Below are 23,183 nucleotides of genomic sequence, written 5' to 3'. Positions count from 1 at the left end.
TGACATCACATGGTATGGAATGTCCCTTTGGCCAGTTTGGCTGTGCCCCCTCCCAGCTTCTTGTGCCCCTCCAGCCTTCTCAGTCAGTAGAGCATGGAAAACTAAAAAGTCCTTGGCTAGTGTAAGCACTACTCAGCAACAACTAAAACATCGGTGCGTTATCAACTTTGTTCTCATCCTAAATCCAAAACACTGTACCAGCTACTAGAAAGGAAATTAACTCTGTCCCTGCCAAAACCAGGACACAATGAAAGGACTCAGTCGACAGCTCCTTGGTGGCACACTGTGGTCACAGACCTGCATACAGCTCCGTGATGATTGGTGTGCCAGGGAGCTGCGGGAGCGGGCTGCTCTATGGGGGCTGGCGGGGCTGTGCTGCCACGGACAAGAGCACAGCCCCACAGCACCCGCACAAGGCGAGCAGGACAGAGACAGTGGCAGTGACTGGGGACAGCCACCGCCCAGCTGTCATCCTGACGCAGCTCTTTTCCCAGGAGCTGATCCAGGGCTGGTACCATCACAGGGCTGGTCGGGGGCACCAGCAGCCAGACTCCTCAGTGCGGGGAGAAGACTGCACAGCTCGTTGGGGTCCTCGGGGCCAACATATAGCGCATACTAACGATGACAGGCTTAAACCTCTCGAATGAAGATTAAATTCTTCCAGGATGCTTTTTTTTATTTATATGATCAGCTGGTTCACCATGTGTAGGGATCAGAAACCTATAGCAGCTTCTGGTGCAAATTGTTTCACTACCTTCTGAGGGGCAATCACGTTTCCCTCTCCTCTTACCAGCCAAAAGGTTTAACACCAGGAGTCTCTAGAGAAGAATCAAGGTAGAACAGATGGCTTGTATCCTCCTAAATTGTCAGTTCATCATGCTTACGTTGGATGTCCTGACCTGCAAGAAAGCTTGTGAACAATTCGCCACTGTCTACTCCTGTTATTAGCCCTTGCTGAGCACTTATAGTGACATTTTTTACTCTGCTCTACCTGATCTCTCTATTTATTGATTCGTTTCCTTCTAAGTGAGAACACAGTTAGCATATTTTCAGTAGCTGGTTCTGTTTAAGTTTCCCCATTGGGACTGCCTAGAACAATTGCCAAGAACTTATTTTTGGCTTAAAACATGAATTTATTGCTATAGTTACTAAGTTTAAGAAGGGGGTCCTCTCTTCTTTTCCTTGCCCTTAGAGTAACCAACAACATAAAACTTCCAAGATTCTCAGTGCTCATAAGTTTGTGTTTCATCATTACTAATGACATAAAGCAGTTTCCAGCTGTCATGGTTTAACCCCAGCTGGCACCTAAGCCCCACTCAGCTGCTCGCTCACTCCCCCCCCAGTGGGATGGGTGAGAGAATCGGAAGGGTAAAAGTGAGAAAACTCGTGGGTTGAGATAAAGACAGTTTAATAGGTAAAGCAAAAGCTGTGTGCGCAAGCAAAGCAAAACAAGGAATTCATTCACTGCTCCCCATCGGCAGGCAGGTGTTCAGCCATCTCCAGGAAAGCAGGGCTCCATCACGCATAACGGTTACTTGGGAAGACAAACACCATCACCCCGAACGTCCCCCTCTTCCTTCTTCTTCCCCCAGCTTTATATGCTGATCATGATGTCATATGGTATGGAATATCCCTTTGGTCAGCTGGGGTCAGCTGTCCCAGCTGTGTCCCCTCCCAACTTCTTGTGCACCCCCAGCCTACTCGCTGGTGGGGTGGGGTGAGAAGCAGAAAAGGCCTTGACTCTGTGTGAGCACTGCTCAGCAATAACAAAAACATCCCTGTGTTATCAACACTGTTTTCAGCACAAATCCAAAACATAGCCCCATACTAGCTACTGTGAAGAAAATTAACTCTATCCCAGCCAAAACCAGCACACCGACATTTGCAAGCAATCTTTCGCCTTCCAAAAATCTTCTTGACAAAGGTTAATTAAAACGTTTGGCAGAGTTAAGCATACATAAACCACACAGTTAAATACACATATGGATACAACACAGAGGACAGAATACACAGTTACACAGTACCCAGGGCTTGAACATGCTTAAACAAGGTACTTAAACAAGATGCTGTTAACATGCCCAGGCTGAACCTCCAGCCCAGACCTCCCCTGGGCACTGCTTTGCTACCACGCTGTGTGATCAGCAAGGCTGCAAGCGGTAGTTTACTTTCCAGCCCACTCTTGTCTTGCTGGTTTGGCCACAGCCTTCTCTCCCAGCCATAAGGCTGATACCAGCTCTCCCTGAGCTTTTGATAAGGTGAGGATAATAAAACACACACGTGATGGCAAGCTGAGTGGGATGACTAGAAACATCAAAAGAGATGCGGATGAAAGCTGCACATGGATAATTCAATAGGCATTTGAAGAAGACATCAGGGCAAGATTTCTATCAGCAATACGGCAGTGTTTGCTCCTCCAGATTTCATTAGTACCAGGCCTTATTCAAACTTTCCTTCTACAAACACTGCAGGAGGCTTTCTGCCAAGGCTCCCTTGCCCTGTGCCTCCTGTGGACTTTGCCCACGGGGAAGCCAGCCTGAACTGCACTGGAATTCTCATGGTGGTCTGAGGTGGTGCGGGCAGCTGCAGCCGGGCTTGCCGGCATTGTCGCTGGCATTCTGGCGGTGCTGACTCCACACTGCCAGGTGGGGTGCGACAGTACCGTGAGGGTGGGTGGGAAGGATTTGGTAGCGCAGGAGAGGGGAAAGAGGTTGAGCTGACCTGGGGGAGACTTAGGCGAGAACAAAGTACCCCACAGGGGGAGAAAGGCTGACCTTGTACAACCCTGCTCAACGCCCTGAGCTCCTTGTTCCTCTTCCTTTTACCTTTGCCCGTGCACAAATGAGAATGACTCCCCGGGACGCTAGAAGCCGTACGTCTATAGGAAAACTTTGCCTCTTGGGTTGTTTGCTTGTGCACTGTGAAAGCTTAATCTGAAAACAGGAACCCCGACTAAGCAGGTATGGAGTTGCTTGCAAGACTCTTTTTTACACCTGCAAAGCACTGTCAGCGTATTTCTGTTTTGAATGAATTGCTTTTCTAATCCCTTATTGTTTTATGACAGCTGAAATTGCCTGACTGGATGCCAACACATATGGACTACTAAATGGTTCTTACATCTTATTTTATGGTCCATCCTCTGTTTTGAAATAAACTGCTTACTAAACAAAAACAGTTTCCTTGTGGTTTTGATGACATATATATGTGGATTTTGAGAAAGGGAAGTGGGCATGGCAGAAAATTCAGAAATGCAAAAGGAAAAATACTTGAATTATTTTTCCTTCTTTCTGTAATACACACAGTGATAGACCTACCGAAACTCCCTTCCTCTCCTGTGTGGGTTTATCTGGGCTTGTCTGCATGTGGCTTTAGTCCAGCAGGTTTATGCAAAGCTCCAGGGTGTCACTGTGGATGACGCTCCATGTCACATCTCCTCTTCTTCATGTGATTCTCACATTCCCATCTCAGGGTCACATCCAGATGGGACAGCTGGGGCAGTGGGATGTGATTCTCTTTCCTGACTTGGAGAAAGAGAAATTTGGGTGATAGCATTTACTGTTCAGCATCTGCTGACCTCCCACAGAAGGGAGGAGATCTCTTTTAGTATCCTTGTGCTGAAATGTTAATAAACAAATAAATAAATAATGCCTTTTGGCAGAAGGATTAAAAAAAAAAAAGGGGGGGAGTGCCTAAAAAAGCATTTCCGACGATACTAGGTAAATGCAAGCAGGGATGCTGGAGTCTCACAGTTGTTTTGCAATGTTCTCTCAGCTACTGCAGCAGGCAGCACCGGCCCACTGGCTGGAACCACGGGCTCAGGCTGGGATCTGGCGCAGCCTTGGGGCTTCCCGATCTCCAAAGTTCTTGCTTTGAGGATTAAAACGAGGGGCTGCATTACTGCAGGCCAGGAGACGGCCTTCGGCCTTCCACATTCCCTCTTCTGCCACATCCGTTTGACCTGTCCCTCTTCCCATTGTTTCCACCTGACAGGTTTTGGTGAGGCTGGGTTTTTTTTTTCCCATCTTGGTTTAAGAAAAAAGGTGAATGTTTTTGGAAGGCTTAATTAACCCCCCCGTTCAGCTGTTTGAGCCATTTAGATACAGAAATACTTTCCCCACACATTCTTTCGGTTAAGCAGCTGAGCTTGTAACACCCTGCAGCCGCCCCACGGCCCCCCCCGGCTGCCTCAGCCCTGAGGCAGGTAGGCAAACAGGCCCCGGCTGTGTTCTTCTGTGCTTCCTGTTTTAAAACCGCTGTACTCTTCCAACGGCTGCCGGGCAGCAGCTTTGATTTCGCGAAGAATTGCTTTTTGCCTCTGGGGTAGAGGCCACGTCGGGGAGAGGGGGGAAAAAAGGAAAAGAGAGCGAAAAGCTCTGTACCTCCCCGTCGGGGAATCGAACCCCGGTCTCCCGCGTGACAGGCGGGGATACTTACCACTATACTAACGAGGAACTGTACGAAAGCTTTTCTGCTAGCAGCCGCCAGATGGTTTCCGCAAGCTCGCAGCCCGGCGACGCGCCAGCCCCTGCCCCTCGCGGCCAACCACGCTTCCCGGCGCGCCCCACGCCGCCGCCACCTCCTCCTCCTCCTCCTCCTCCTCCTGCAACGCACCACGGGGGTTGTATTTCCCCGCGCGCCGCTTCGCCCTTCCCGCGGAGCGCGGAACTACGCCTCCCAGGGGCCGGCGCGCGGGCCCCCTCCCCGCGGCGGGCGGGGCGGCTGCGGCGTTGCTCGCGGCAGAGGGCAGGCAGCGCGTGAACGATGGCGGCGGCGGATCCCAGCTCCTTCGCCTCGCCCTCCTGCTGCCTCACGCGGCACCTCTACCTGCGCTGCCGCGTGGACTTCGGCGCGCAGGCGCTGCGGGGCACGGCGACCTTCACCGCCCGCGCCGAGCGCGAGGCGCTGCGTTGCCTGGTAACGGCGGGGGGGCGGGCTGTACGGAGGCGCGACCCCCCCCCCCCCCCCGCGCTGCCCGCGGCTGGTGAGGGGCGACCCCGGAGCCCCCGTCTGAGGGGGAGCGGCGGGGTGCCGGGGGCTGTGCTGGGGGGCGCCCCGTCGCCTCCCGCCTCGGCGTCGCCTCCCCTCGGCTGTCTCCCCCGTCCTTCCCCCTCGGCGCTCGAGCTGGTCCTTCTTTGCCTCCCGCCGCAGCCGCCGTCGGCGGCAACTTCGCCCTCGGGCGCCTCCGCCTCTGCCGGCTGCTCGGCTGGAGCCTCCCCGCTGGTCGGGGAGCGTGCTCGTCACCCGCCGGCTAACGGCGCCTTGCTGCTCCTGGGCAGCCCGGGTTTCCCGCCTGTCCCGCCTAGAGCCGGCGCCTTGTGCAACGGAAGGGTAGAAATACGTATTTTCCCGGTAAAATGGCGAAGGGCCTGTTGCCGAAAAGATGGGAATAAACCATTGGAAAACTATGCTTATGGCTTTTTCACGTGTGTGTTTTATAATGCCAGCTACTTTCTCGGTTAGCTATGCAAATAAACGTATAAACCTCTTTAGCTTTGCTTTATATGCAAAGTTTGGGGTTTGCGGGCTTTTTTCATCCTGGCTCCATAAAATCCTTTTGTGATTGGTGCTTATTTTTTAGGGAAAAATCCATCGTGTTGCTAACAAAGAGTAAAACTTCGTTGATGCTGCATATGGGAGTGCTGCATTACTTAATTCATCTTCTGTTGCATGAAAGTCTTGATTCATAGTGGCAAGTTCCAGGATGGAAGCCTTGGCCGGAGCTTTTCTATCATTCTCTTCGTTTCATAGCAGTACTGTGGAGTCTTTTACCTTTGTAGTTTACTTAGTAAACTCCTATTTCCACTTTCATGGGCAGAAGTTGGGTTTTCTTTCTTTTCCCCTGCCAGTTTTGTAAGTTCAGTGCTGCTCTTTCAAAATACTGGTTTCCAGTACTCCACATAGTTACTCAGTTTTTCTGGTTTTACTTAGTAAATACTTTTTCCTTCAGAGAGACTTGTGCTTAAGATTTGATAAGTGCTACGTTAATTATTACACTATTTAACAAGCGTGTAATATTTGCTTCATTACAGGTCTTGGATACAAAAGATCTACAGGTATTTAAAGTGACCGTAAATGGACAGGATGCAAAATTTGTTTTTGGAGAAAAGCACAGTTTCAAGGGGACCCCCCTGGAAATCACGCTTCCTTTTGAACTAAGAAGGTACGCGCTTTTGCCTGTTCCTTTAGGTGGTTTCCAAAATGCACTGTATAAGCTGCTTGTCTGCCTGTAGGGTTGTTGTGTAAAGCTTGCAAAGGGACTTATAAATTAGGGTGTTGCATTTATTTGGTATGATCTTGTAGATGAATTTAATATTTGTCTTTCACTAGACAGCCAAAACTTTGGGAGTTTGTACCCATCGCCAGGTCTTATATCATGTACAAAATGACTTGCTAAAGTAAGTAGCGAAATGATGTGTAATGTATCACAATTTTTCCAGTGCTTCTCATCGGTAATATTCTTTCTGCTTCAACTACCTGAGTCTTGTCATGTTCAGAATTGCTACAGTATGGCGCAATACGGAGTTACAGACCCTGCTTGTCTTTCTGTTATACAAGGGCTGATCCTGCATTTCTGTAGAACTGCAGGTTGCCACTACGATTAGATAGAAACATGTTTTCAAATAATAAAAGTTTTATTGTATTGACTACGCTAATCCCAAGTCCCTAAAAACTGGAACTTCAGTTTTGGCAGCGTCATGGAGAATGAACTAACCATAATCTACCTCTTTAAGTTGCATGAATTAAAAAGTTGTTGCCAAATTGCAATACGTTTTTTGGCAATCTACTTTGTATGTAACTCCATGGTATCTCATGTGCCAAAGCTGAAAGCCGTGGTTGTGTAAGGCGATTCCCTTGTATACTAAGTCGCTTCTTACTGTTTTGTTTCAAAATTGGTTGCTACCTCTACAAGCTCATGTCTGGTTTCTAATTTTTTTTTGGTTGTTCTCTGAATTAGTGCAATTTAGAAACACACATAATGTGAAAGAGAAAGGAATGTCAGACAATAGCTGTCCCTTCTGGGGAAATGCTTATGATCTGAAATGAAACTGAACAAAGGAAGTACTTGGACAAACTGAGCACAGCAGAAACATAGGCCTGTTTCTTTTGTCTGACTTTCAGCTTTTTTTTTTTTAATTGCTACGTTTCCTTGTAAGAAGAAAAGCTACAAAGAGGGAGTTATGAGTCGTGATCGTAAGCATTTATAATCTTGTGTGAGATATAGTTCCCCATGTAAATATCAATAAAACAGTGATAGGAAGGGGTAGGAGTTACAACTGAAAGTCTTGACTGTTCAGTAAGCAATGTGCCTTATGGTAACACAAATTATTTTCTCTTTTCTTGTCAAATACGTACTTTGGAATACTGGTTATAAACCAGATATGTATACCTGGTCAGCTTATCTAGTGTCCAACTCCTCTGATTAGCTGAAGTTTGCTCTGATTTATGGTTGGTTGGATTGTTGATTCCAGAGAGCTGCATGTATAACCTGGAACTTTCCGGTAACAGAAGCAAGTACTTCTGCGTGCTTTTGGTGTCAGTGATGGTTATGATACGTTTTGAAAAAATAAGAGTATGAATGTGTCGGGTTTGTGTGTTCTCTTGTTAGGAAGCTGGTACCTGTCTTGCACAGAACTTTTAGTTTTTACTTTACACCAGTTCTGAAACCTTGAATAAAATTTGAACATTTTTTTATCTTTCTTGTTAACCCTACCGTTAATAGGGTTTTCCAGTAATTACTGTTTTCAGTATTTATTTTTTTTCTGCTTAAGGATCATATTCACATAACATAATATCAGCTGCAAAATCTAATTTTTTTTTTCATTTACACAATAGACAAATCCTATGTTATTAAGCCATGTATGTTCTTATATAGGCTTTATAACACTTTTTGTTTGCTTGTTGCAGTGTACAATGTTAGATAGTTGTGACAAAACTATATGTGTGTAGCTCGTCCAAATGGTTTAAAGAAAACGTCCATGTTTTCCTTGAAGAGAGGAGAGGAAAAGTTTCTGGTTAGTAAAAACAATAATAGAAGTGTCTCGGGACATTAAAATTGAAATAAACCAGCTAATTTTTACTATCATAATTGAAATAGAAAAGTTGTTTTTAATATGCTACTTGTTCTTATTTTTAATGCCTTTGAGACAGTGCTACAGACCTATTTTCCAGAAATCTTTGTGCAGAGGAATTTCTGTAGTGATCAGGAGTCATGTTCAAAACAGTCTGACTATGTTCTTTATTACACAGGGGACAAGAAGCAATTGTCGAAATCTCTTTTGAAAGCTCTCCAAAGTCTTCAGCTCTCCAATGGTTTAATCCAGAGCAAACTTCTGGAAAGAAACACCCATTTCTCTTCAGCCAGTGTCAGGTTGAGTGGATTAATATTTTTTTTAAACTTGTTTAAATACTACTGTAATTCCACCTGGTTTCCAAAGAGTTGGAGAGGAAGGCTAGTAGGGGAAAGTACAGTAGCTTATAACTTCTAATTCTGTGTGTCAAAGGTCCTAAATGAAAACACTTAAAGTCAGGATATTGCTGAGATTTTATTACGTTTGCAATTTAATAATTCCAGAACTGCTTTACCCTCTCCAATATTCTTGTTGAAGAACATGCAGTCCTTTGCAATCAGTATATGTGGCTATTGATCTGTCTTACCTACCATTATTTCTTTTAGAAAACCCTTAACTATGAAAACTGCTATAAGTGATAGGAAGTATTGGTTTGTAGATAATGAATTCTCTGGAGGAGCTGTATAGATTTCCAATATAATGTATTAGTTTGATTTATTTCTAGTCCTCTGCATTAGAACAATTGTTATGGTTTAGCTTTTTTTTTTCCCCCCCTTCTCCAGGCTACCCACTGCAGAGCCATCTTTCCATGCCAAGACACACCTGCTGTGAAACTAACCTACTATGCAGAGGTAGATGAACCTAAGTCATGTGTGTTTAACTTACAATGGGGGAATTTTTTTTTTTTTTGTAGCTGCTGGCATGTGGCCTAAAATAAAAACAGAGAATATTGACTTTTAGCTTAATGTAAGAGCCAAAACCTGCTTATCTTCCCTGTGGCACTTCTCTAGCTTTACCATTTTCTTTTGTATATATAATCTCTTTTTTCAGTCACATGTATCTTTATTTGCAAAAGAAAAAAAAAAGTGCTGTAGTAGTAAAGAAGTATGTTCTTAAATCGAAAAGCTGACATTAAGACAAGAAAGAGTACTGTAAAGTAAAAATACTTGAAATGACTCTCATATATGCCTTAAGTAATATATTCTGGTACATGGTTAGGGGATCTTTGCAGTCCTGGCATAAATAGTCCGATTGTTTTAAGGAAGCAAAAAGCGAGATGTGCAATGTGACACTACAATTCAGTAGTCTGAAGAAAGTTAAACTTTTAACTTCTGTCAGAGATAGTCCTTCTGGTTAATTAAATATTACCAGCCTTTAAGACAAAATTTTCTATATGCCTTATATTCTACTTGACAGAGAGGACTTAACAACAGAACAAATATGGGCTACTCTTTTTGCTATCGCTGCTTCCTGTATATTGTATAATCCTGTGTGCCAACTGAGTTCCTCATAGTCGGGTAACCTTTCAGATATCCGTTCCTAAAGAGTTGGTGGCTCTGATGAGCGCTAATCGCGATGGAGAGATGCCTGACCCAGAGGACAGCAGTCGGAAGATATACCATTTCAGTCAGAACGTAAGTGCTCCAGGCTAGTAAACAGATGCCTAAGGTCTTATTCCTAACTCATGCAGTTCACACTCACTTCAGATATGGTTTTGATGTCATCAATAAATTATGTGACTTACGATGGGTCTTTGCCACTATAGAAATATGAGGTATTATCAATCTCCAACTCTGAAAAGTCAACCAGTAGGTGCTGGTGATGTTTACTGGTTGTTTTGGCATTCCCAGGAGAGCCAAATTTGAGTTTTGAAAATGTTTAGTATACTCAAAACTAGTACTGTCAAAACCCTTTCTGTCTGCACTGATTCTTGGAAATAATGCATGGACTTGAATAACATGGGAGTGAGTTTCGGAAAGCAGATGCTGCAAATTTTAAGCTTACCAAGATCTTAGCAGTGAAGCTGAGCATTGGAACCGATTTTTAACCTGAAGTTAGGCAAATTCTGACAACGAGGGGTTTTTTGGTGGGTTTTTTTTTTCTTTTAAAGATGAAAACTTTGGCTTTTATGGAAAGTACCTCCAGCTAATTAAAGATTACCCTTCTCAGGATGAAGTTTTATTAAGTGGTGCAGCTAGTTTAATGATTCCACTGCTCCTAAAGTAGCAGTCTCAATTTACTCTTCTGGCATTTTTGTTCTCACAGCTTTTTGGGTTACAGTTCTGATGTTTATGGGATCTCCTGGTGAGCCTAGTTCATTTTGCTGAACAAGCAGATAAAATTAACATAAGTTTAAAAAAGAAATTGTTTTAGTAAGCTGATCTGGGCTGCTGAGGGACTGAATGACTGCAAGGAGGGATGGAATTGTGTGACTGGAGGAGAGGAGGGGAACCTACTCTGAACTGCAGCAGCTCTTGGGCTGATTTGTCTGCTATGTGAAACCTGAGAGAGGCAAGAGGGGGGAGAGAGGAAAAAAAATTGTTACCTTATCTGTGAGCTCTTCAGTGTGCAGTGTTCTGCCTTCTCTGTGGAGCCAAAAACATTTGCCACTCTGTCTAGTGCATAAGGCTTCTGTGTTGTATGTTACCCAGAGCTGTATGTTATCTAAAATACACTATTGATAAGTTTGGTGGACCTGTACGAAGAATAACATTTACTCTAATTGAAATTATACTACACTTTCTAATATAGAAAATCATTAGATTAATTTGTTAGGAAAGGCATGTGTTTCATTAAACAAAAAAAGTCAAATGCATTAAACACAAAATATATAAATGAAAAAAGACACATGCATTAAGAGACATACGCATCATCTAACGTAAAAAAAACATGAGACTGATTTGTTAGAAAAGGCATGTGTTTCCTTAGATGAAAAAGGCAAATGCATCAAACTCTTGGATATGTATGTGTACTGAGCTTACCTAAAACTACTTTTTTTGCTCCTGCGTGGCCAGGCTGGTAAGAAGTGTAGTAGAGAGCAGCCTCTGTAAAAAATGAATTTATAACCCAACAGCCATTGAGATTTGAAGTGATTTCAAAATTTCAGATTAGCAAATTGGGCATCAAAATGTAGGGATGTATTGACAGTCTTTTAATAACTTGTCTATAACACAAGTCAATGGACTTAAATCTTTTCAAGAATATATTATGTGGGTTAATACATAAAATTAAAACACACATGATATGGGTATTTTAATAAATGATATTGAAATGTTTTGGGGATAATGGTGGAATAAAATTTTCTGAAATGTTGTCTCCAAGTAATTATGATTTAAAGTGTTACTTATTTAACATTGTTTAGTCAGATGAAATGGAACTTTTACAGGGACAGCTGTATTATCCCCTTTTGTTTCCAGAGCACTGGGAGAAAGCGTTTCTCTATAAAGATACTGTAGCTTTGGAATTTTTTTCATTAAAATTAACAAATATTTAGAATTTATTTTAGTTCCAAACATGGAAATCAAATATATGTATTTTGATTTTGCTGAATCTTTTGTATCCGTAAATATTCTTGTTTACTTGAATTCATTAAAGCTCTTTCTGCATCTTTCCGTGTGATACAACTGTCCTTTATCTGAGCAGTATCTCTTAACTTCTCCTTCCATAAAATTTATTGGAACTGGAATGAATATGGAAAACTGACTTTCTTTTGAACAGTAACCAAACCAGTGGCATTTTTGTATGCTCTTATCTATGCAGATTTTTTTCAAACAGAGATGATACTTAAAGTTTTGTGGCCTTTGCATGAAACATCTGTGAAACAAGTACTTCTTGTAGATAAAAGAATATCATTTGGGGAGAAAAAACAATGCCTTTATTACAACATAAGGCAGGAAACTATGGAGGAAATGTGTGCACTTCTTTATTTACATACCTTTGTTTTACTTTGAATCAGTGGTGTTGATAGCTCACATTACAAATAAGATTTCTTTTTTTTCTCATGTTCTCCACTAGGTTCCCATACCTTGCTACTTGATTGCTTTAGTGGTTGGAGCTTTAGAAAGCAGGTGAGTGAATCTGCATAAAGTATAAATATTAATAATCATAATAAATCTTCAGAGTTATCTTTGTTTCTTCATCTTGTTTCTAGTTTTAAAAGGTCTTAGAGGTTCAATGAACCTGTTTATTTGTATAAAACTGCATGTGTTTTGATTTACTCTTGCATCATTTTTTCTATAGAATTGTCCTGGTTTTGGCTGGGATAGAGTTAATTTCCTTTCTAGTAGCTGGTACAGTGCTGTGTTTTGGATTTAGGATGAGAACAATGTTGATAACACACCGATGTTTTAGTTGTTGCTGAGTAGTGCTTACACTAGTCAAGGACTTTTCAGCTCCCCATGCTCTTCCGACTGAGAAGGCTGGAGGGGCACAAGAAGCTGGGAGGGGGCACAGCCAGGACAGCTGACCCAAACTGGCCAAAGGGACATTCCATACCATGTGACGTCATGCTCAGTACATAAACTGGGGAAAGCTGGCCGGGGGGGCTGCTGGTCAGGGACTGGCTGGGCATCGGTCGGCGGGTGGTGAGCAATTGCATCGTGCATCACTTGCTTGGTATATTCTTTTAGTAATAATAATATTATTACTATGTTACTTTATTTCAGTTATTAAACTGTTTTTATCTCAACCCACGAGTTTTCTCACTTTTACTCTTCTGATTCTCTCCCCCATCCCACCGGGGCGGGGAGGAGTGAGCGAGCGGCTGTGTAGTGCTCAGTTGCTGGCTGAGGTTAAACCACAACAAGAATATACTTTTGCTGTAAATTAAAGAAATACCATGAAAAGTTTGGAATTGATTGGAACAACTAAGGGCTTTTTCTAGCTCAGGGAATAGTATCTTTTTCCTCAGGTAACAGATAAGCCTCGTCATGTACAAAAGGCAGAAAATTACAGCTTCAGCCTCATTGCTCATCTGCAGAAGGATGTGTTAATCTAGCCCGTAATAATGCTTTTATATTAGGGCTTTACAGCGTTTTAAAATCTGTAAATGTATTTCCTATTTATTTGTCCCAAGCAGTGGATGTGTGTGGTTTGTTTTGTTTTCTAAAACTTTAGCAGTGGAGAGGAAAAAAAGCCAAAGACTCTCCAATGAGTTTCTTCAGCAACATGGGTTACTCATGAGCACAGTTAAATATATGCTCTGTGTATTAGTTTCCCATAGAATTATTTCCAGTTCATAGTATCTTAGTGGCATTTTTACTTTCAACAGAAAGATTGGCCCAAGGACACTGGTGTGGGCTGAAAAGGAGCTAGTGGATAAATCAGCCTATGAATTTGCTGAGGTAGGTAATTAACAAAAACATGTTTTGTAAACTAACTGTTCTGCATGGTATTGGAAAAGGAACAGACTGTGGTTCAGTGTTTTGTTCATCTGTAGCTCTCCTTTCTCTACCTCCCACCCCCAAAAATGCTGCTGTTCTATCGCAACAAAAAACTGCTACTGAAAATAAATATTGATACAGTCTTGTACTCATTTTGCATGTGGGACATGACAACGTGAAAGAGAATGAAATAGGGGATCCATAGCTTATTTCTTGTTCAGTGTTTGTAGTCAGAAGTCATGTTAGAAACTAACGTGAATTCTTGTTTCAGGCTGAAGCTATGCTGAAAACAGCAGAAGATTTAGCAGGACCCTATGTATGGGGGCAGTATGATTTGTTAGTCTTGCCACCTTCTTTTCCTTACGGTGGTATGGAGAATCCTTGTCTTACTTTTGTAACTCCAACACTATTGGTAAGTGTAACACTGATAAAAGTCAGCTTTTCGTTAGGGCTTGCTTATCCGTCAAGTGATGGATATTAATTCACAAATTGGATTAATCTTCCCCCTAGAAAGAACTGTAAATGTTCCTGCCTCCTTTGGAGTTAGGGATCATACATGAAACTGCATTAACTGGTATATTTTGAGGTTTACTTGAACTGACAACTGCCTTGTCTTTTTTTTTTTCTTTTAGGCAGGTGATCGATCTCTATCAAATGTAAGTGCAAAATAGGTTCATGTCTTCAAGCAGAACACAACTTGAAGTTGTATCTTAACTTCCTTTGTAATAGATACCTGAAAACTTGGTCTCTTTTTCATTGGGGGAATTAAAAGTTAAGGCACTAACTCAAGAAGTCTTACAAAGTGAGTTTTAGTTCTAAGTAAACTCTAGAAAACTGTAGACATGTCTATTTTGTATAATGAACAGATGAAAATAACATGGGTGCCTGTATGCGTAGGGGGCTGACTGAAGTTAGCTGCTCAGTAGCAATTTTCCTGTCCTGTGTAAAGATAAGTTTAAAAAACACAACTGAATTGATCTCATTGAAATTGTTTAGTTCTTCCTCTATATGTCTGTCTATGCACTAGAACTCACATTGTGTACAGTTTTCTTTTAAAGTGGAAGTCATGAGTATGATTTGAGTAAATTCTGTTTTTTTCTGGAAGTTGAGTACTCTGGATGCTGTTTTATCTCCTATGTCTTTCTACTAGACTGATATACTGCTAAAAAAAAAAATGATTGTGTTATCCCAAGAATACGGAAATATTTGACATGGGTACTTTTTAATGTATCATGCATCATTATCCTTCTAGGGGTGACTGTTTTCTTCCTGTTTGATATTTTAGAATATCAAACTGCAGAAGTTGCTTAGGTGGGAAAGTAGTACTAGTCCGTCACTTGGCATGGATCCAGTGTTCTGAAATGTGATTTCATAAACAAGCACCTGCTCCTGCTACCAGAGGAATTATTTTTGTTGATCAGCGTGGCTGTATGATTTGCGGGCTGGACTTTGAAAATTATTTCTGGAGAAGGTTCGGTAGGATAGTGTTAGTCCTCTAAATAAAATTTATATGGATAAGTTTACAGAGCTGTGAATGCTAACTGGCTTTGGGAATATAGTTCAGTAAATGAGAACCCATTAGAATTTTTTTCTTTCTGTTGGGATTTGATGTTCGTTTTCCAGAGGAGCCTAAACGGTAGATCTGTCATTGTTTTCTGTGTTTTAGGTTATTGCTCATGAAATCTCTCATAGCTGGACAGGAAACTTGGTAACAAACAAAACATGGGAGCATTTTTGGTAGGTGTGATGTTCAATGCAATGCAAATCATATTTTAAAATTAATCTGTAAAGAGACCGACGAAATTCATTTTGCCATCCTACCAGTGCTGTCTTTATCAATGTATTTCCAGGCTGAATGAGGGACATACTGTATACCTGGAACGCAGGATTGGTGGTCGGTTGTTTGGTGAGCAGTTCAGGCACTTTCAAGCCCTAGGAGGTTGGAGGGAACTGCAGAATACGGTAAATATTTTTAAAGTTATGATAACTTTAATAAGCATATACCTAAATAAAATAAAGCTGATTTCATGTGTTTCCCACAAATAAGACCTGTATAGTCAGCTTTCCTAACACTTTCTTATTAGAGGATGAGCAACTTTGATTCCAAGGTATATGATCTCTTCCCAAAGTAATAGCTTAATATACTCAGATTAGATAAAGCTTTTTGAACTGTTTTAAGCTGTTCTGTAAGGATGAACATCTTTACAGACTCTCTTGGTTGTTCTGGGTATGGCTAAATTGCAGTATTACCTGTTAGCATACTGGTAAGCAGCTGAAAGCTTGTCAAAATTACCTGTAAGCATGACCATCAGAATTTCCAATGCCTCATGCAAGTCACTGATTTCTTTTTTTTTTTTTTTTCCTTCCCTGTGTACTGCATTATAATTGAGCATATTCCTAATCTGTTACTGTCTAGGAGGGTTATTTAGTTTTGTGTTTAGGTAGCATAGTTAAACTTTAGTTTTCAGATTTCCGGCCCTCTCATTCAGTTTGGTGATGCAGTTTACCTGGTTTACTATGAATATTTCCTCGTTGTATTTTATTCTTTATACCACCCATTTAAATCAAGTAGTTTAAATAGTTTGTTAATAAAGGGATAAATATAGATAGTTTATTAGGTGCTCGTGATTGACAGACATGACAGTAATTAACTGCTTTGAGACAGCTGGAGCACAGGGTGATTGATCCTAACATCTTTCTGTTTGATATGCAATCAGACACTGATAAAACAAAATGAGAAAAAAGTTTAGTAAACTATGTTTTGTGCGTATTCAGAACCTCAGGAAAAAGAATGAGAAAGAATGCTTTGAAATGAGGCCATCTTAGTTTTGGATGGATTATACCTTTATAAATAGGATTAGCAGTGATTTGCAAGAGTGCTAGTTTTCCTAGACGAATATATTTTCTTGTGTCTTTGTCACAGATAAATACTCTTGGAGATAAAAATCCTGTAACTAACCTCATCCCTAATCTGAATGAAGTAGATCCTGATGTTGCCTATTCATCTGTTCCGTATGAGAAAGGCTTTGCTTTGCTTTTTTACCTTGAACAGCTTCTTGGAGGACCAGGTAAGTGTTAGTCAGACTTTGTATATTTCTGTTTCCCATTTTAATTTCAAACACTGAAACAGTTTGTTTTTTAACTGTTAGATGTCTTCATTGGCTTCTTGAAGGCTTACATTCAGCAGTTTGCTTATAAGAGCATAGTAACGGAGGACTGGAAGAAGTTTTTGTACTCCTACTTCAAGGATAAGGTTGGGTAGTATTTAAAAATAATTGCTTGAAACCTTTTAATTATGTGAAACTGTGGCATAGCTCAGGAATTACCTTCTTCGAGGACCGGTTCTTTATCTTTCTCTTCTTTGTCTCAAAATCTTAATATGATGTAGTCCGGCATCTTATGAAGATGGGTTTGCATTATGATGTTGTTTTGTTTTTCTAGAAGGGAATATTTTCTTTCGAAGTAATCTGTGTAGGATTCTCCAGGGTAATTGGAGGGATGTTAAAAAAACCAAACAAATTAAAAAAAAAAAAAAAAAAAAAGATTGAAACTAGTTTTCGTAGGGTATGCTTTTCTCTAAAAGTAACACTTAAAATTGAATAAAAATTTATGTTGCTTTGTAGGTAGATGTTCTTGATAAAGTTGATTGGAACTCATGGTTTCATGCTCCAGGAATGCCACCAGTGAAGCCTACGTAAGCTGCATTCTTTTATAGTTCATCTTTTCCTTCTCCAGATTGCACGTGATTTTCCAAACAGCCATAAAGCAGTTTGTAAACAGGGTGAAAGTCTTCCCACAAATGTTTTATTAGAAAATGTCCTAGTACTACGTAGAAATTGATATATGTGTATATAGGAGGAAAAAATGTTAATATTTTCAAGTTTTTATTCTGATGGAAATTCATTTTGCTCTGAAAATTGCCAGAAAAGATTTTTTTTTCCTGACAGTTTGTTACAACAATATTATCTTTTCAGCTATAAGCTATAATATATGTACGAGCATATATGCTCAGAAGTATTGATCATTTTAGGAGTGTATGGGATCAAGGGGTAGTGTCACCTGTGCACAAAGTGCTTCTACCTAAAACTGAAATATATTTCATTATAATAGATCTTCTGTAAATTGTGTTGCAATATTGAGTTGGAGCCTACAATGAACAAACGTGGAGCCATTTGAAAATAATTTCTAAGCATTCTCTTAAAAAAAAAAAAAAAAAAAAAAAATTACAGGAGCTTTTTGTGTTTCCAAAGTGTGATCCTTTGTTTTTAATATTTGACAGGTATGATACGACACTAGCAAACGCTTGTGTTGCCTTGAGCCAAAGATGGATCAAAGTGAGTGGCTAAAGAACGCTGAGGTGTCTGTATCTTGAAAAGCTAGTTCTCTTTATACAAAGTGAGCCATTCTCTTCTGAAATCTATTATTTGCTGAGGAGAATGTATTTATGGTGATAGTATGGCTGCCAGGGATTTCACTTTTCATAGACATCATAGTCTGTGGATTTGCTATGACTTGTGTACGTGAAGTGCTGTACATATTTTAACAAGGCACACAGCCAGCTTTTTGTTATATGTATGTAGTAACCAAACAGAATAGTCTTTTTGAAACCCTGATATTATGGCTTGATTTAAAAACAAATGCCAAGGTATCTCTACGTTACTGATTATACTGTATTAGCAGTAATTCTCCTACATTATACTGGAGCTAGTATGCATTTCTCATCAAAAACTGAAATACATAAATCATAGTAAGTAACTAATACCATACAATTTTCTCATAATTTTAATCATAAAACTCATACAACTAATAGAGAATTCAGCATACCTTCCTTTTGTTAGTTCCGTGGCTTTTCACTGTACTTGTATGTTATCTTTGACTTTCTTCTTCTCCTCAATGTTACTTTCTCTATAAAAAGTATTTGATTTTTCACTTAACTTTAACAGAAAGACAGTGGAGATAAAAAGATCAGTGGAGAGAAAACAAGTGAAAATTGAGGTGAAGAATACCAAACATCAGACAGTAACTTAAGTCCCTTCCTTCCCCTTCTTGTAACATCCTGCACAAGTGCAAATCAGTATCTTTTTTATGTGGAATGGCTCAATAGTAAATGCAGATGTCCAAACAAAAAATTACACCTGATTGGTTACTTAAGTTTTTAACAGGTATTTCAAAGTACATTCTCTTTTAGGCAAAAGAGAGTGATTTGGGCTCATTCAGCTCAGCAGACCTGAAGGAAATGTCATCTCATCAGTTGATTGAGTTCCTGGCACTGTTGCTTCTGGAGGTAAATGCACACCTGGGGTAACTTGATTCCGGTATCACAAAAGCAGACACACAAGCCCAAGTGTGCTTTGGAATTAAGTTGTCCATTTTCTTTTAAGTTTTGCTAAAATAACCCACTCTCACCATACGTAGTTACTAAAACCTTCAGCTGTGCCTCCCTGATTATGTCTGGCTCTTCAGCTAATGAGCAACTTACAGAGTATTTTGGATTGAAAGGTAAAAACAAAACTGTAAGGTGCTTGAGTTTGTATTTGATGTTATAGCAAATAAGCTATAAATAAAACAGAATGAAAATACTTTGTTTTGAATGTTTCGGTAGTACTGGATGTAGGAATTCGCTATCATTTATTCCTTGCCCCTTCCCTAATACTATGAGAAGGTGAAAGAAACAAACACAAATATTTGCCATGGTAAGCTTTTAATTCCTTTGTAGCATCAATCTTCTTGAATGAACCTATTTATTTTTGAAGTATGTGGCTTGAAGTGTGCCTCTGTCTTATTCTGACTATGCAATTTCCTTTTTCAGGATCCTCTTCCAGTGTCACATGTCAAACGAATGCAGCAAGTATATGACTTCAATGCTATAAACAATTCTGAAATAAGATTCAGGTTTGTTCTATATGGGCATTTTGCTAATCTTAAATGCTTTCATAAAACAAACTGTTGTGCTTCATAAGTGGTCCGAGACATACTGTTGTATACAACTCGGGCAGGGTTCTTGGGGTTTTGTTACTGTTGTGGGTTTTTTTGTAAGTGCATGTGCAAGTGTGCTTACCAGAGTGGGATTCTGTTACTTATGAATGGGGTAAATATAGTCTAGTAGAAGAACTGGAAGTGAGCGGTGGATTAGCTGTGCTTTATTTTCATCTGTCATGCTAGCAAAGGAACTTGATGACCTGATAACACTTATTTTGGGGGTGGTATTGGATTACAATAGCGAGCCTCACTGTGACTCAAACATGCCATGAAAGAAAAATCTTCCAAAAAACTTAGTCAGGAACAGGTCTTCTGGACTTAGCTAATCAGTTCTGCTGATGCGCCAGTGTGTTTTTCAGCACGACTTGGAAACGTTTTTGGCACATTTTAATGCTCGCTATCACAAAGCTTTTGTCTCATCAAAAAAAAGTAAATATCAAAGGAAGTTTCTGAACAAGTAGGAAATGCTTCTAGCTAAATGGCTTGATTCTTGTGCTATCCTGATTTCTTCTATTTTGTATTTACATACTGTGTTTACACATGTCACTTGTTTAAAAAAAGGTATTGTTGAGGACCTAAGTAATCTTTACAAATATCTTGAAGTATTGCGTATTTTGCTACTGTTACGTACTTGGATACATTTGCAATACTGATGGTTATTATGTCTTAACTAGCATACAGTATAGTTTCTACTTCTTGTAACAAGATCGATTTCTTCTTATTTTTAAAACAAAACAAGCATGTGGCAGCTGCTGGTGACGTTTTGTTTGGGGTTTTTGTTGGTTTTTTTCTTTTTTAATCACGTGGTCAAATGTGACAAGTGCTATATAATTCAGCTCTAATTCCAAGTGATGCAACTGGACACTACTGTAATATAAAACCACTGGTAATATCAGACCATTTTGGAGAAACTTTGAAAAAAAAATTTCCTATTTTATAGAAAAGTCCACTTTTGTAACATGCTAGTCGGACACTAAATATTTTATGTTGAACTTAGCTAGAATCTCATTCCCATGATGACATAGCACTGCTCAGAGCATTTATGGGAACAGAATCATAAGCTAACTAACCACTGCAAATTAAAATAAGTGTAAATTTTCTCCACCACCGCCCCCCCCTCCCCGCCCCCAGATGGCTGCGCCTCTGCATCAAGTCCAAGTGGGAAGAAGCTATTCCTCTGGCTCTAAAAATGGCAACAGATCAGGGCAGGATGAAGTTTACTCGACCCTTGTTCAGGTAAAAGTAATCTCCAAATTGTAGGAGTTCATGCTATTGGCATTTTTAGTATAATGGAATGTATAATACTTGACATGGTACACGTATTTATGTTATGCTGCAAAGTGATATAATAGTATTCCGTATACTGTGAACAAGCTGATCTTCAGAGTCGCTTTCCACTTGCTGACTTTTTTTAATAGAAGAAAGCTTAGTCTCCCAGTACGCACCTTAATGTGAGGCTTTCAAGGGAAAAGTAAAACCTTGAGAAAATCCCCATTGTACTATTTTCATAGGTTTTTGTAACGGTGGGTTTTGGGTTTTTTTTTTTCTTTTACAGGGACCTTTACAGTTTTGACAAGTGTCGAGATCTGGCTGTCAAGACATTTCTGGAGCATAGAGCCTCTATGCACCCAGTCACTTCAATGCTCGTGGGCAAAGACTTGAAACAGGATCAGTGACAAACTTACCGATTTCTTTGAAATTTTCTTGTTGCTGAACGAAGAGACTGATTCCACAAACTGCTGATATGCATGCTTGACTATGCCATAAAATGCTCTGCTGCTTTGGTACTAATTTAGCTTAAAATGAACTTTTAAAATCAAGTTCAGTACTTTCTATTTTGCACCTCCAAGTAGAACTGCGAAATTGCTAAATCTCTGGAATTGGGAGAATGGTTTTGTTACAAGCAATTTTTACAACACACAAAAAAGCTGTTGTGAGATGTAGTCATTTGTCAGTCATGGAATTTAAAAACACGGAAGATGAATTGGTGGATGGTATGGCTCTTTGTGCACAGCTTTCTTTTTCATAGCAACGTGGTTGAAACTTCAAGTATCTGAAGACTAAAAAATAAATCCTTTCATTGTCTACTTGTCTGTGTATTGATCTGTATGAAAAGTTTTGAAATAATAGTTTTGTTTTATTTACTCTTCTTTGCTGTGGGAGAAATTTTTGTTAGGGGTCCAAGAGGACTATGAAGACCTGAATGGATCACAGCATTCTAGTGTTAGAGCAGAATTTCCGTCTAGCCCTATTTGTCACGGCTTTGGGCTTTGTTACGTTAGTCAGTTCTTCATTTTAATCACAGTATGATGGGTTTACGTCGTTATTCCTATTGGATCCTACGCTGTGCACTAATAGTTGTCTGAAATACTTCCTTGTTTTCTTTTTTGTTAGCAAATCTGGGATTTTTACCAAATTTCAGATTTAGTATCTTGCTATGCTTTTACTAACTTACTTAAATTATTTTAACCCAGTACGTATTTCTAATTATTGCAGGGGGGACTAAAGCAAAGTCTGTCTTTCCCCCATTTGATTTTTTTAATATTTCCATTTTTTAACCAGTCTTGGGCACTACCACTTAAACTAACGTAACTTCGAAATAAGGTAAAAAACAATGGGAGGGCTGTTGTTTCCTAGAATCGCTGCAGCACTTGAGTTCGATTTGATGGTTTAGGTGAAACTGCTGTGAATGCTGCCATCTACAGGTGGTTTTTTGAAGTGAGTTTGAGAAGAACTGCTTTTCCTGGAAATGATCAGCGTAAATTAAATCTGTTGACATACAGGTAACCCCATATGGAGGGGTAACAAAGGAAAAAAAGTGCGATTTTAGAGGAGGAAGACACCGAGTATAGGTCATGGCAAAAGATTTGGATTTAATAATAGCACGTAGAGTGGGAGTGGAGAGTCTGTCAATCAATCTATTTCTGATTGAGTTTTGATCAGTATAAGCTTTCAAGCGGACTAAGTTACGTACTTTACCAGGGGATTCATCTTTTCATGCTAGCAGCTCTAACAGAAATTAAGGCATTAACATATCCTGTTGGATTTTACTGATTCGAGGCACCCCAAGTTCTTCCATTCAACTTTAACTTACGTATGTCAAAGTAGTTTAAATAAAAAATGATAGAAAAATTAACTCCTAGGTGACTGAGGTTCAAAAATCAGTTTAAATTCCTTCTATGAACATTGTGCTACTCAGCTTTTAGTAAAGACAATAAAATACTGGCTTTTTTGGAACCAAAATAGCGTTCATTTCCTTGTGCGTAAAGAACTTGCAGGCTTTCTTGTGTTAAGGACCTAATGAGCCATTCATTCTCTTCTTGCCACTCCGCTGAATGAGTGATAACTTCTGCTGGAAGACTCACTGAAAAGAATTTTTTCTCTATTTCAGATTAGAAATTTAAGCAGTTCTTTTCATTCACTCCCCAAATCTAATTGGGCCTCTGCTACAGCATCACGTGAACGAACAGGGGTTCTCTCGGGCAAGGCTCTGGTAGGAGGAGGAGGTATCTGGTGTTAACAGGTTCTGGTTCGAGCTATCAGACTGCAATGAAAACTCCTTTGCTTTAGAAATGTTTTATGTTACTAGTTTTGGGGTGACATTTTGTCATAAAAGCCCGTATATCATACATAGTGGTTTGGGAGTTGGAGTTCCTGCTGCCAGCTAATCCTGATTTCTTGCTGTCAGAGCTAGGAAAAAAACCAATAGTGGCAGGCATGGCTTTTGCTAGCGTTGTCCTGCTCTGCTGGGGCAATG

The 23,183-nt window shown here is 40.2% G+C and overlaps 1 protein-coding gene and 1 non-coding gene across 2 annotated transcripts; one reads left to right on the top strand and one right to left on the bottom strand.

Moving 5' to 3' along the window:
• Positions 1-4,376: 4,376 nt before the first annotated feature.
• TRNAD-GUC (transfer RNA aspartic acid (anticodon GUC)) lies at positions 4,377-4,448 on the bottom strand. Its single transcript has one exon. It is a non-coding gene; the product is annotated as a tRNA-Asp (tRNA).
• A 275-nt stretch (positions 4,449-4,723) lies between these two features.
• On the top strand, positions 4,724-21,513 carry LTA4H (leukotriene A4 hydrolase). The gene is made up of 19 exons (XM_076335010.1): positions 4,724-4,911; positions 6,027-6,157; positions 8,245-8,365; positions 8,849-8,917; positions 9,596-9,700; positions 12,081-12,133; positions 13,336-13,408; positions 13,719-13,859; positions 14,080-14,103; positions 15,114-15,184; positions 15,298-15,409; positions 16,371-16,515; positions 16,597-16,700; positions 17,071-17,141; positions 17,727-17,781; positions 18,636-18,731; positions 19,257-19,339; positions 20,558-20,662; positions 20,982-21,513. The coding sequence occupies exons 1-19, from the start codon at positions 4,759-4,761 to the stop codon at positions 21,100-21,102; spliced, it is 1,833 nt and encodes a 610-aa protein (XP_076191125.1). The 5' UTR covers positions 4,724-4,758; the 3' UTR covers positions 21,103-21,513.
• Positions 21,514-23,183: the final 1,670 nt, after the last annotated feature.

This window comes from Aptenodytes patagonicus, chromosome 1 (assembly GCF_965638725.1).
Source record: "Aptenodytes patagonicus chromosome 1, bAptPat1.pri.cur, whole genome shotgun sequence".
Taxonomy (NCBI): Eukaryota; Metazoa; Chordata; class Aves; order Sphenisciformes; family Spheniscidae; genus Aptenodytes; species Aptenodytes patagonicus.
Note: the sequence above shows the minus strand (reverse complement) of the source record. Positions and strands in the feature narration are given on the sequence as shown.

Excerpts from the sequence above, each read along its gene's own strand:
- LTA4H (XM_076335010.1), top strand. The coding sequence starts at position 4,759 with ATGGCGGCGGCGGATCCCAGCTCCTTCGCCTCGCCCTCCTGCTGCCTC. Across the intron at positions 8,366-8,848 it reads TTCTCTTCAGCCAGTGTCAG|GCTACCCACTGCAGAGCCAT; the intron begins GTTGAGTGGATT and ends CCCCTTCTCCAG. Across the intron at positions 16,701-17,070 it reads ACTCCTACTTCAAGGATAAG|GTAGATGTTCTTGATAAAGT; the intron begins GTTGGGTAGTAT and ends GTTGCTTTGTAG.